At 35.8% G+C, this 14,304-nt stretch overlaps 1 protein-coding gene and 1 pseudogene across 3 annotated transcripts; both read right to left on the bottom strand.

Moving 5' to 3' along the window:
* Positions 1-3,263: 3,263 nt before the first annotated feature.
* On the bottom strand, positions 3,264-9,329 carry LOC145605649 (uncharacterized). Of its 3 annotated transcripts, none has more exons than XM_081661721.1 (5): positions 8,407-9,329; positions 5,604-5,786; positions 5,045-5,227; positions 4,858-4,954; positions 3,264-3,358 (listed from the first exon to the last, which is right to left on the bottom strand). In XM_081661721.1, the coding sequence occupies exons 1-4, from the start codon at positions 9,301-9,303 to the stop codon at positions 4,919-4,921; spliced, it is 1,299 nt and encodes a 432-aa protein (XP_081517847.1). In that variant the 5' UTR covers positions 9,304-9,329; the 3' UTR covers positions 3,264-3,358; positions 4,858-4,918. The 3 variants fall into 3 exon arrangements, with proteins under 3 accessions (XP_081517847.1, XP_081517848.1, XP_081517846.1); XM_081661722.1 differs by lacking the exon at positions 3,264-3,358 and adding an exon at positions 3,635-4,110 and having other exon boundaries at positions 4,858-4,951; XM_081661720.1 differs by lacking the exon at positions 3,264-3,358 and adding an exon at positions 3,636-4,110.
* Positions 9,330-12,566: 3,237 nt separating this feature from the next.
* Positions 12,567-14,087, bottom strand: LOC145604213 (uncharacterized; annotated as a pseudogene).
* Positions 14,088-14,304: the final 217 nt, after the last annotated feature.

The following is a 14,304-nucleotide window of genomic DNA, read 5'->3' on the forward strand; positions in this document are numbered from 1 at the left end:
AAAGGAAAGAGGCCATATTTTCCAAGAGTGAATCATATTCCCTTCATCATCGTGAAGGGGCTTGCCTATCATCCGCATGAACATAACTTTCAGCTTGAACCTCTTTTATTGTTGTGCTTTGTATGGGGTTTCTTCATTTGATGTTAGGTAAAAGGTTCTTGTCTCTCACTTCTCATCAATATGAATATATTGTTGCATATCCACAAAAGTAGGGTCACCTACACTTGGAACTAGGTTTACATGACTTAGTACCCACTTCAGCCTTGCTACTTTGTGATTATCACTTAATGTGGGTGATTACTGCTTGTGACTGCCTTGAGTCTCCCCTTCTTCTTTAACCTATGTATTATTACATGAGAAACCTTAAGTGTTGCACCATAGATCCTGTTTGTAGTGCTCTTGTAGAGAGGCACAAACATCAGCCACTCATCTGCGTATTCTTTGGTCTTGGGTCCTGTCTAGCCTAACTTTTTGCTCTTGACATCAACAACATTCCACAACTGTATATGTTTTTTAATCTCTTTGAACCATGTGCTTGTAGTTGATCTATGAATAGAGTGTTTGTTTGCCAATGAGGCCAAAAGGCCTCGAGGAAGTGAGTCCCCTTCCATATTGGTGTAGTAGGCATTGTGAGTAGTTATCCTAGCTGACTAAGATGTAGTCAGTGCCTATAAATTAAATAGGCCAAGGCATTCATTTTCTATGTTTTGGGGGCTCTAGAGATATTCTAAAGAGAGAAACCCTTTGTATTTGTAACCCACAAAAATAATAAAGTGTTCATACTAGTGTTGGTGCTTTGTCTCTTGCTTGTGTGCCTGTGTTCTTATTCTGTGAGTGTTAAGCTGGTTTAGACTTGGTCTAGACTCCATCACGGGAACCTCATAGGTCCAACTTAGAAAAAAAGTTAGTCCACAAAATATCCTGTGACACCTACCATGGTGACGAGGAAGATCCTTCAAGACGCGAGTCTCATTGAGTGCCCATAACGGTAGTGGCATCATATGATTGGGACATTGAGACAATCGAGGCAACAAGTCATACGAAGGAGGGGCATACTAAGCTACAATGAATTTCTTGCCGTTAGAATGGTCTTTCGGATAGCGAGGCCTCATGGTAAAAGGAGGAAGAACTATGGCATTATAGCTTTATAAGGGCAAGATAGCCGAGTTCGAGAGACGGCCTTGATGAGGTCACCAAGAGTTGGGTGGGGAAGCATGTCATGACTCAAGTCCCCACACTTTCAAAGGCAGTATCATGGTCAAATGGGCACTAGGTAACAGATCGAGCGAAGGGAGATGCCTATGAGTGCTAGAAAGCACCTTCCCCCTTATAGGGGTTGTTTTTAGTGAATACCTAATTGATAGTAACCCAATAATGGGTCATTTGGGGGCTTAAATGAAGCCCAAACGAGCTAAAACTTGTTGGGGGGGGGGGGGGCACCATTTTTTGAACCCAATGAACATCATGCTACAGTTGGATTTCCAAGTTAGGGCCTAAAATTGTCCAGATTGCGCTAGGAGACTCGGGATACGTCTAGAAGCTTCTAGAACATTATAGGATACTCTTGTACATTCTCTTAGTTTTATAGTCTTATAGGATGCTATGGAATAATGTACATATGAGCTGTAACAAGGAAGTGTATAAAAGTCTCTAGAGTGTTTGCTTCTAGGACCCTCCATTATCTGAGGAGGTTAGAAAGATCTAGAGAATAAGTCTCTAGGCCATTAGGAGTCCTATATATAGGGACCTTCCCCCACTTTTTTTTTATCATCCACACAAGTGTAAAATTCTCTCAAGCAATCAAAGTAATCTCTAAATCTTTCTTTCCTCTCTCTCTTGCTTGCATACTTAGTCGCTCACTAGTTTTCCACACTTAACTTTAAAGCATCATACTTAGCTTTGATAGGTACTTGGGGATCCTTGACTAAAGTCCAAGGGGAGTGATTCTATTAAGACGCGGATAAGACTTGGGGAAATAGTTAGAACGTGACACATACAGTCTCATCAATTTCACATCATATTTATGGTACAAACAAATAACCATAATTATAATATTTACATAGTGTTAGAAATTATACGATAATAAGAATATGTGTTTAATGTTCTTAAAGTTTGACCTCAAAAAGTATTATGAGACAAACAAATAAAGTCTGGTCTGATATGATTGTCTAATTTGACCAAACTTGATCGTATGTATACGACAATTTATAAAGAAAAAATATATCAAATAAGATCTTGTTAGATTCAAAAAAAATGTGTATTATATTAAAATGTAATTTTCATAACTTTTTCTTTACGAAAGTAAAAATATTGTGATAAAAAATCGCCCATAAAACGATGACCTCTGTACTTAATTTTTCTGATCTGAACTTATTTTTTCTGATTTGATTTAAAATTATTTTTTTCTAAAATAAGTAAAAGTAAATTTAACTAAACAATGGCTAAGTGGCCAACAAAAAGAAGGGATTCAAAGGATTAATTCGTAATAATGATATTTTTAAATCATTTAATGATATATGACATGGGTAAATTATTTGTTTTATTTCATTAGGATTTAGATGTATTTTAGATCTATCTTTTAGGTTTTATGTTTTATTGAATAATATAAGGAAATCTACATTCTTTTATCATATAAAGATTATACTTCCTCCGTTTTCTTTTACTTGCAACAAACCTTTTAAGCACGCAGTTTTAGGAGATGATTAATGAGGGTAAACGAGTGATTTTATCAATAATATTTTTACATGAAAATTAGAACATGGTTAAGTATCATTTGTAAAAATTATAATGAAAAATTTGTCCGTTTACATTACATAAACCCGACCTCAAAACACGTGCCACAAGGCTGTGTTGCAAGTAAAAGAAAACGGAGGAAGTAATATAAAATATGAGTTGAGATTTTATGCTTTAACCTCTCTGAGAGAATTATCAAATTGGTATCAAAATATAAAATCAGCCAGACCTTAGGGCTAGTTTCATTTTCAAAATGATATTTAAAGAAGAACCCATTTTTGAAAATGAGATTGAAAGATTTAGTGTTGTCCTCTAATTATCCATTGAATTGTATGATGCATATCAAAATGATATCAATATGTAAAATTAGCAAGAAATCAACAATCTCCTTCAAAAAACTAATAGCTTGCTGAGGAACCTCAGCCACGAGTTCCGACTTCAGAATCAATTTCTAGATCTCATCAGTGTATGCTACCTTTGATGCTAAACGCACTTGATTAGACGATTGTTATTAAAGAGGTGCTGAAGTTGGCGATGCAGGTTCTGGTTGAGTGGTTTGCAGTTTACACCTTAAACCATGCACAAAGGCATTAGCTCCAAGCCTCCAACAGGATTTTCACCTGAACTAATCACGCACCCAAAAATACAAAATAAATTTGATTCAAACGACTTGTAAACAAATGGAAGACGTAGAAACAATTGGTTCATCCAGACCGATTTCACAATTCTCTCTTATCCATAAGGAAAGAGCCTAAATGCATACACAGTCAATACAAAACATCAGAAGCAGGATCCTGAAACTCACCAATACTATGATCCATCACAAAACTTCACCACTGGTTAAAAAAATGTTACATGTTAAAAAACTTGGATTGAGAAAACTACAAAAGTATATATAAGAATTTCTACATTGTTGTATTGGTTTGACAAGGAACCATTAAGCTGGAAAAATGATATACTCAGATTGATGACTTTTGATTGCATTGCCAGCAGATAGCTTAATAAGCCAGTGGCTGTAGTCACAAATTCACAATGTAATATGCAAGCATAGGCACGTAGCTAAGGCTATTAGCATACAAGGGAGAAGCTAATTTTCCCCCAACGATCAGATTGCTCTAATTCCGTTTCACTAGTACACCCACAAATCACATACAATGAATTTGTGATTATGTACAAGATAATAACTAACTAGTGTCTATAAGCATATTACAGTAGGAATAGCCTACATCAAACACAAACTCTTCAGTTTTCTCATGTCTTTTTTTTTTTACAACTCAATTAGAAAGGAGCATCTGAAACAATTCTGTTCTTTTCTTCTGTTCGGAGGCTTGCTCAACCACAAGGTGATCTTTATCCATATTTACAAGGCCCCCAGGCCTGCAAACAGAAAGAAATATGACAGTGGTCACCACATTATATACGAGAGTGAAAATTATAGGCATGCAGGCAGACATACAGTCCAATCAAAACAAGGTCCGATGCCAACTACCGCTCAAACACACTTCTATTGCCCCCATAGTGTCCCACAAGGACCATGACGATGTGCAGCCAAATAAGGTGAGAATGAAATAATGACATTTGCCAAAGTTTAACAATAAAGTCCCCTATCTAGAATTCTAAAGCAACTTCACAATGTGCTGAAGAAGTAAAGACTTTTGGAGTTGGCAAGGAGTGTCATAGGTAAAATGCATTAGCAGGGTACATAGAACTCTGTAGTTACCACAATCTAAGGTAAACGAAGAAGAAGCTGGGCACAAAAACAAAGATGCAATTACATGTAATGATGACATAATCCTATCAAGTTTGAAGGCCAGAGTACCAGATGATTCACAGTTTAAATATAGCCCACCCAGTGTAAAATATTTTAAGGTTTCAAGAGATCCAGAACAAAAGTCTGTTCTACTACTAATTTAGAATTTTCCAATCTACTTAAATGCTAAGGCCGAAGCCATTTTTGCTATTAGTTACACAGCAATATGCAAAAGTGAAATTAATCAAACAGCAGTAGACCTTTCCTCATCCTAAAGAGGATACTGAATCATACTTTTGTAACTAAAAATGTCTTAATTTAAGAAAGCACTCCAAGAACAAATACACGTAGTAGTAAGCAAGTGAGAAGCTTACATTATTATTGGCTACACAGATGATCCTGAATCAGAAACCCTCTAGGCAAACCATCCAATCACTACTTCACAGCATCTTCTGTTATATTTTCAACCTTCTATTTACGAGAGTAGAGAGGAAATAAACTGTCAGTTACTATTAATAACTCATACAGTCATACTACATAAAAGCCAAGTATTCAACTCACCTCACAATTGACTGATTCGCCGCCAAAAGCAGAGTCTTCTTCACTCATTACATATTCAACCTTCTGAGCTGAATCAGGAGTATTAGTTTGCTTCAATTGAACATTCTCAGAATTACAGTCTTCCATTTTCAAACTTCCATGCACATCTACCTCAGATATATCAGCATTGAGCTTACTCTCATTCTGTCATATGCATTGAAACAAATCAATTTAATTGCAATACAACAAAAGTACATGATATGAAATTAATAGCCCCTACAGGCAGCCGCGGATAAGGAAATGAAGAGAAAAATGATCAACTAATCAGTCACAAATATATATAATTTGCAGAACTCTTAAGAAATTCATAAAGCACAATAATGTTGATGATCAAATATATTAATGATTGAAAGTAAGCACTGGCAAGCGTAAAAAAAAATGACATGTTGCAAGTCTTGCAAGTTGCAACTAATAAAAACAAAGAAAGGCCAAAAAATATGCTTATAATTTATACTGTTATAAAATATGCTTTAGGATACATGCTACAAGCCTATATATTGACTGCAAGACTGTAACTTACCACACTTTGAACCAGTTTACTAGCTACACATCGTGGATCTGTAGTGCTATCATTTTCCATCTCAACAGCATCAGGTTTATCTCCTAGGCCTGCATCACTATTACTGACATTTGCAAAGTCTCCTTCCCTTTCAACAACAGCAGGACTGTCCTTCGAACCATCAGCATGGTTGTCGACCACACCCTACAATATACATTCAACCAAATTTATCACACTGCAAATCTTTTTTCTAACATCTCACATCATCTCACATTAATTAATCAACCTTCAAAGGCTGGTTGCAACCTGTTTAAAATATCAAGAAGTGAAAGAGCTTCAACCCAGATTAGTCTGTCTATACAGATTCCAATGCTCTATTTCATGATGTACGCGATGTTGTAGAAGACTTGAACAGTAAACATGTAGCTAGATACGAGGCCTAGAGTTCTATTGGATAATATATTGCATTGATAACACAGAATAAATAGTACTGCCTTCAAGGTTATAAAACACTAACAAGAAGTGATCACAAATAGCACTGCTGTTATTAGCCTCATAAATTTAGGACAAGACCTAAAATCTTTCAACATCTTGATCCAGGAATAAGACAAAGCTCTAGGTCTCTGTAGAATCTTTCCAGCTTTATAGTTTTTACATGTTAGTCTTTCTCTCTTTCTCTCCCCCACCCAAGATGAAAATTCTTGTTCAAGCAACTTAAATTATTTCTAGGGCTGATACGAAACTTTTTTTTGGGAGGGTAGGTAAAAAAAAAAAAAGACACCCTACCAAACTGGATCTTCTCACAAGGTACCCAGCCTGGGTTAGAATTGATCTCACAATCTCATGGTTGTGAGATGACAATCCTTACCTCTGTACTACTTGATAGGGTATATAAGACCTGATTAGAGCCCGGCCCAGCCCGAAGCCTTGGTCCCAAAATGGGCCACTTTCTATTTACCAAAGCCCGGTCCAGCCCGTGATCACCTTTAGTTCATATAGAATTACAAGATGCTAGTAATACAAAATTCTGATTGCACAAATATAACAATGGAAGCATCTTAGCCTAACTACACGTCTACACATGGTGATTTGAATTCTTTACCTTATATTTTTACATCCCTTCTCCTATCAATTACTATCAGTCTATCACTTGCTACTTTTCACTCAATATCTCAATACACTAAGTTCAAAGAGCTTCTCCCAAATTTTTTATTGTTCAATGATAAATAAGGCTATTTTTCAAATTACTTTTTTGCTAAAGTGGAACTTATTACTACCCCTTTTAAAATACTAAGATCCAATGCACATGCTGAATATAAGGTACAAAATGGATAAATAGACAAATTAATCAGTAAGAGAAATAGGTTGTGTTATTAGGATAATAAATTGTTTAGATTACTTTACCCATTTACCCTCTCTGCTCTCTTTCTTATAAAGTTATATTATATTACAATTGCCAAGAAGCTTGGTTGCAAAGTATTTTTTAAGGACAAATTAGTTACTTAAGTGAAGCTATTTATTCAGAACAAAACTAAACTAAATTTCAAAAGAAAATTTTTTCTAACAGCTGACACACTTGATGAATCAATCACTGAAATACCCTTTAGGAAATAGACAATTCGGCTCTTACACCCACGGTTAAATATATCGAAGGATACCGATAATTCACACACAATATTTTAAGCTTGATGAGTTGATGATGATAGACCAGATCTCGGAGCAAGAAGTCACACTTAAATTACTTAAAGTCATTGTCGCCTCTTTATAATGCAAAGAGGTCATTGTTTGATATTTAGGTAAAGTGAAAAGAAAAGAAAGAAGGAATCAATTGAAAATTACAGAGTCAGGAATCAAGCTGTATATTCCTTTTTTCTGGGCATAGATAATATCTCACAATTAAATTCTTCCTTTCACAGCTATCATGCCTGCTACTACTAATTACTACAAGATAACTTTTGTAGCTTCTAGTTTATCAATAAATATACCTCAGTTCAGTTACACTTGTCACCAGTCACCATAGACAGTTATATACTACGTAGCACTATTAGCCAAGCACTGGATCATTGATACAGTGTCTCGTGAATTCCCTCTGATATATTCATCAGTTAGAAAGGTATCTGTCCAGTACTTAGATGAAATCACAAATTCTCAGTGAATATGTGTGGCTTAGCTATGACAAAAAAAAAATAAAAGCCAATAATTCCATTTCTCATAGTCATGAATTCCTGGAAGTTTACAGCATATGAACCTAGGATGCTATATAGCTTGACCAAACTTATCTATAGATATTATGGTAAGTGACAATAAGATGGCGTCCTGGATAGGATCCAGTAAGTACATATTAGCCAAACTCTTATCATCAAACACCCACAACACTAAAAGAAACCTAACAAACTAATCAACAATTAAAACACCAAACAAGTTGGAACTTCAGTAAAGCACTAAACACCCATGATCAAGGAAATAGAGGCGCGGAACTCACAACACCTTAACGTCCTTAAGTAATTCCTTTGTACAATGTGTAACTGTAGAGTATCACTCAGAATATATTATTACAAATTTACTCTAGTAGATTATAGAGGTTTGAGTTTAATAATAATCATAAATAATATACTAGTCTATGTCTATCAAATTCAGTTCCTTCCCACATCCCTCAACACCTAAAGGACAACAACATATGAAGCAGAAGAATATAATTTTCCATCATACAATAATCCTACATTTTACATTATGCTCTAAACAAAGTACCATACTTATTCTATACATATAAATAACCAAAATTTACACAGCTTTAAACAAAAAAAAAAAAAAAAAGAAAGCTCACCGGAAATACACAGGAATTCTCCAAGGACTGGCTACTAGCATCCCCATCCTTAGACGGTAACGACGGAAGCCGATGAACATCCCATCCAAGAATCTTACAAAGGACATGCCCAAAAGCTCTATGAGCCTTCCTCTTCTTGGTATTAGAAATAGTTACAGAATGCTGAACAACAGCAACACAATTCTTATACTTCCTCGAAAGTTTACCAGCTAAAGCCCCACAAACTAAACAATAAAATTCCCCATTCTCACAATTCTTCTTATAATAACCCCTCAATTCCTCTTGTTCTTCAAAAACTTTCATGAAAAACTCGAATTCCTCAACATCATCACCATCATCTTCCTCATCATCATCATCATCATCATTATCACTATCAAACAACTCAGAACAACAATCCAAACCCTTAAGATGAATCTTCAAACTCAACACCCTCTCCTTCTCCTCGACCGTCGCGGGCCGAGAAGCCGGGGCCGATTGGGGCTTAAACTCAGGCCAAATCGACCCAGAAGAAGATGGGCATTTGGGTATTGATTCAACAGGCCATTCCTTATCAGAAATGAGATGGGGTTCAATGGATTTTGAAATTTTCTGGGTTTTCTTGAAAATTGATGGAATTGAGGGTTTAAGACAATGGGGTGTCTGAGAATTAGGGTTTAAGGTTGAAGAAGGTGGACCTCTATGCCATAAAGAATGAAGGTAAATAACTTCATCCCTTAAAATTCTTTCATATTCTGGTGAAAAGGGGTATTGAGGAGGAGGAAGATGGTGAATTGGGTGGTTTAATGGAGGATTATAGGGGTTGTCAATTGGTGGATTTCGAGGAATTTGAGGGGAAAATTGATGAATTTGGTGGGTTTGGAAGGGATTTATATGAGGATTATAGTTTCCCCTTCGCATTTTTAGTGAGAAATTTTGAAGTTGTTCTTTGACGATGTTGTGTCGAGCAAATGAATTGTTTTTGCTACAAGAAGTGTATTAGGATTCTGGTACTTTAGGCAACACGGGCGTGTTATTAGATATTTAGATGAGATATGTTCATTTTTGCTTTCAACAAGTAAAAAGAAATAAATATTATGAAGCCCTCTTCACGAGGGGAATTCCTAATGTATCAGAAGAAAGAATAGAAAACAAACTAGAGTTATTACAAACATTAATATCCATACTACTACATACTAAGTGGCCAACATTAGATATCCAATTCATTGCACAATTTGCCTCTCGATAGATATGATGGATACTTCAATTGCGAAACTGAGAAAAAAGAGAACGAGTGTTTGATAATATGTTCAATCTACCAAGGTACTGCCCAAATTCCTTTTATTGAGTTGATGACTAATAGATTATCACCTTCAATTTCAATGTCTTGAATGCCACAATGAATAGTTAGTTGAACTCCTTTATGAAGAGTCGTAGCTTCCGCTATAAATACTTTGGCATTGCCGAGGTTGAACGTAGATGCTTTGATGAGTGCTCCGATGCTATCTCTGATAATAACACTTGTTGCTGCTGAGTTGTTACAAACTAAACCGTCGAAGTTCAGCTTGAAGAAGTTGTTGGGAGGCGTCTTTCATGATATAAGAATGGATGATGGGGGTTGAGTATGAGGTGAATGATTATGGGATCTCGAAATGGGAGATCCCATGGAGGAAAAGGTGTCTATGAGACTTCTTTGGTGCCACTCATTGAACACAAATTGTGCTCGGTGGTAAATCCTAAATATATCAGAGGTCTTTAAGGAAAATAATAGCATTCCGCTCTTTCCAAATACTCCAAATGAGGAAAATGAATTTCCTTAGGTTGTGTTTGGATACACCTATTTCATTTCAAATAATTGAATTCAATTCTAAAATTTCAATTACTAGATTTCAATTCCAAGTCCCATGTTTGGGAAAGTTAAGAATTTACAATTTTGGATTTCAAATTCTAAAAGTTGTTTGGCAAAACAAGGAATTTCAAATCCTGAATTTCAAATTCTAATATCTGTTTGGAAATACAAGGAATTTCAAATTCTGATTTTTAAACCAAGGTACATTTTGCCAACAAACTCTAAACAAAAAGACAACATATCAAGATCTAGCTAGTAGTTTTAGTTCACAATCACCTAAATAAAAATACTAATCATTAATACATAATAAAACCCAATCCAATTTTTCCACTTTCGGTAGAGTTTTTAACATTTCAAACTCATCCACCGTCCCATTCATGAACCTTTTCACAGCTTGTAGGACTTGGTGACGTGAGATCCCAAGTACACTTGAGACTACCTCGTAGATCTCCTGTGAAGTTGGCTTCGATGGCCCTTGCGCTCTGCTCACATACTCCTTAAACGACTCTGCAAAACAGCTCACTGCATCTGCTAGACGATCTCTTTTGAGCTTCTTGTTTGATCCTCCGGAAGAAGCCTCGGAGGTACTTGCATTATCATTTTCATTCTCCATTGCTGCAGCAGCTTCTTCATGTTGCTCAGCTCCTTCACCAGTAGCTCTATCCGAAGCAAACAAAGTACATAAATCATCCCAATTCTCAATGAATTTATTCTGATATGCAGCGGCTTGGGGAGCTTCCTACATTAGCAATAATCAACATCAATGTAAGACAAACTATAATCAGAAAAACAGCACAATGACAAACTATAATCTGATACATAAGTCTACTTTCATGGGGATATTGGATCCATTTGCATTTGGTTTTAGTTTAACAAGAGACAACAAAATTCAGGCAGAAATGGATGAATGGGTCAGACTGCTAAGATGTGTGTATCAACTCTACAAATAAACTAGTTAAGTATTAAATTCATACACCAAGTTCTATAATCACCATCAAGGGCACCTACTGTTACCTAGCTAAATTACCTGGTTAGCCCAGGATAAACACTAAACACTGCAGGATAAACACAGTAGCTTTATCCTGATGATTAACTTGTATTTTTTATAGTCACCCATCCACCCATTCCCTTATGTTACCCCTGATCTCTCTAAATTCCAAGCATGGCCATAAAGCCAATAATGTATGAAGGAGAAAATCTAACTAATGACAATATATGAGCATACATAACCTGACATCCTATTTTATACAAGAAAATAAAACATAATCCTTAACTCCCTGTGCATTTTGGTGTTCCTTCAATAGCTTAAAGCAAGAAATGGCTTGCCTATGATCAACTTATACACCATGATAGAAATTTTCACGTATAACCCCAACACACCCCCCCTCCTCCAGCACCATTAGGCATATCTAAAGTTAAGAGAGCAAGCTCCACCAGCACACTTACAAGAGTTAGAAGCGAAGATGTCATGTAATCCTTAGCACTAAAAAGAGAAGCTTGTAAGTTATTTTTAAGGCAGAAGGTCTAAATGTTGTAGAGGCTCAGTTCAAAGGAAAATAGGAAGGTTTTCAGTTCGGTAATCAAGCCTAGAATTTCAGATTAACATATAAAACAAGCCTAAATTAACATATAAGCCTAAACAAGCCTAGAAGCAGAACAATTAACAATCAACAAGCTGAAACAGATAATAAAATTTCATGTTATAGTCTATTCAATGAAACAAGGAATAAATGAAGCATACCGTACAGTACGTATACCAATCAGCAAGCTGTTCTGCAGGGATTACCACCATCTTCTTTTTTTCATCCCATTTAAACTTCGTGTAAGTTCGAATTTCAGTAATAACGGAATAGTGCTTCTTCCAAACCTTAATCCGATTCCTAACATGATCTACCGTTATAGATATGCCCAAGTCAGCCCTTAACTTGTCAACCACGGCTTGATATGCTTGTGACTTGAAATCTCCATCACCCTTGTTCCCTTCATTTATTTGCTCAAACAATGTAGAAGTAAGTATCTCATCCATTTTTGAATTCCATGAAACATATCCTCTTCTATTAGGAGGACCCATAGGTTGTTTGCCTTGTCTTGTAGAATTCATTGTTCCTAAATATCACAATGTAAGCATTAGAAGACAACCAAGATAAGCCAAAAAAAATGTGATGAAAACATTAATATGCAGTCATGTAACTCTCTGAATTCTGGGTGCACAGCCACATGGCAGAGTATGACAGGGTGCTCTGAATTAAGTAGCCTATCTATTAAACAGAAAGTATTAAACAGAAAGTATCCATTTCATTAAACAGAAAGTATTATACAGAAAGTATCCATTTCATTAAGTAGTCAAAATTCGAAGTCTCCTCCCTTGATACTCTTTAAACATCTTCTTGGCAAATCTATCCCTAAAATCATTCCACTCTTTTGTTGACCGAGCACTGGTAATATAGTCTTCTTCTTCTTCTTCCTCTTCTACATCGATTACTTCCATATTTAACAAATCTTGTTCTACCTCTTGTATAAGAGTCGTTTCTTCCATTTTTTTCCTCTCTTAAAAAGTTATGGAGGATGAAGCATGCATTAATTATCCTAATTTGAGTCTTTTTCCCAAAATCCCTCTCAATAGTGTTTCTTCAATCTTATGGAGGATGAAGCATGCATTAATTATGGAGGATGAAGCATGCATTAATCTTATGTTCTACCCCTAAGAATGCTCCAACGTTTCTTCAACAACCCAAAATCCCTCTCAATAGTGTTTCGGGCAGAGGAATGTCGTAAATTGAAAAGTTCCATATAATTTGTTGGAGTGTTTCCCCGCCACAAATTTAAATGATAACGGGTTCCTTTGTAAGGAGCTAAAAATCCCTCACAGTTTGAAAAGCCCAAATCCACAAGAAAGTATTTGTCTGCATTATCAAATATTAGATTAATCATATAAGATTCAATATAAAATTACTAAGTTATGAGGAAAAAAAAAATCTAAACTCTTACTTCTTGGTATTTTAAGCCCATTAGGCCTCCTTAACGCATCACGAAGCACACGAGGATCTGATGCGGACCCTTCCCAACCAGGTAAGACATATGTGAAACGAAGATTAGAATCACAAGCCGCTAAGACATTAGTACTAAGGTCACCTTTCCTATCTCGATAGCGAGGACGATCCTCAATAGGGACGGTCATCTTAATGTGTGTTCCATCAAGAGCTCCAACAACACCCTAGCATTATATTTCACAATACATAACTTAGGCTAATAAAAAGAAATTTATATCGTTAAAGCTATAGGTCATATTGATTTTACCTTAAACCATTTCCACTTGTTATCCTCGGCAAAACTAGTGGTTTGGTCAACTTGCTTGATGTAATACTTTCCAATCTTCAAAATAGATTGGAGGACTATATGGAATTGACGACTCACGGTCTCTCCAAAACGGGCAAAGATAGCTTGAATTGTTCTATTTTTCAAATCTTGGGCAAGAATATGAAGAAACAATGCAACTATCTCTTTTACCGTGACATTTCTTGTTGTCTTTAAACCTCCCTTAGTTTGCAATATATGACATAATTTATTAAAACACCTTATGTCAAGCCTTAATTGCTCTCGACAAATCCTATCATTTTTTAAAGTGTTCATCCAAGTAGCTCTAGTTAAGGCACGCTCATGCTCATTCCATGTTACCTCCTTAAGCCTATACTTTTGACCATAACATGCACCTACTACTATCATAATAAAACCTATAACTACGACAATAAACTCCATATCTTCGTCATCATCCCTTACACGTTTTAGCGACTCCCGAGTAGAGACTTCCTCTGACATCTTTTCAATTATGAGCTGGAAGAATAAACAATACCCAAACTCAAACTTTGCTTATCTTAAGCCAATTCAATAGTATCATTAACAGCTTGTAAGCAACACAAATCATGAAAAAAAAGAGAGATAGAATTGCAAATTAGGGTTGAATATAACGCTCGATTACATGCTACTAATCAAATTTCTTGACTATCTATTCTATCATTACAATTCCAAATCAAATTTCTTGACTTTACCCATATCAAGCAGCAAATGGACCAAGT

Source organism: Chenopodium album, chromosome 22 (assembly GCF_948465745.1).
Source record: "Chenopodium album chromosome 22, dcCheAlbu1.1, whole genome shotgun sequence".
Lineage (NCBI taxonomy): Eukaryota > Viridiplantae > Streptophyta > Magnoliopsida > Caryophyllales > Amaranthaceae > Chenopodium > Chenopodium album.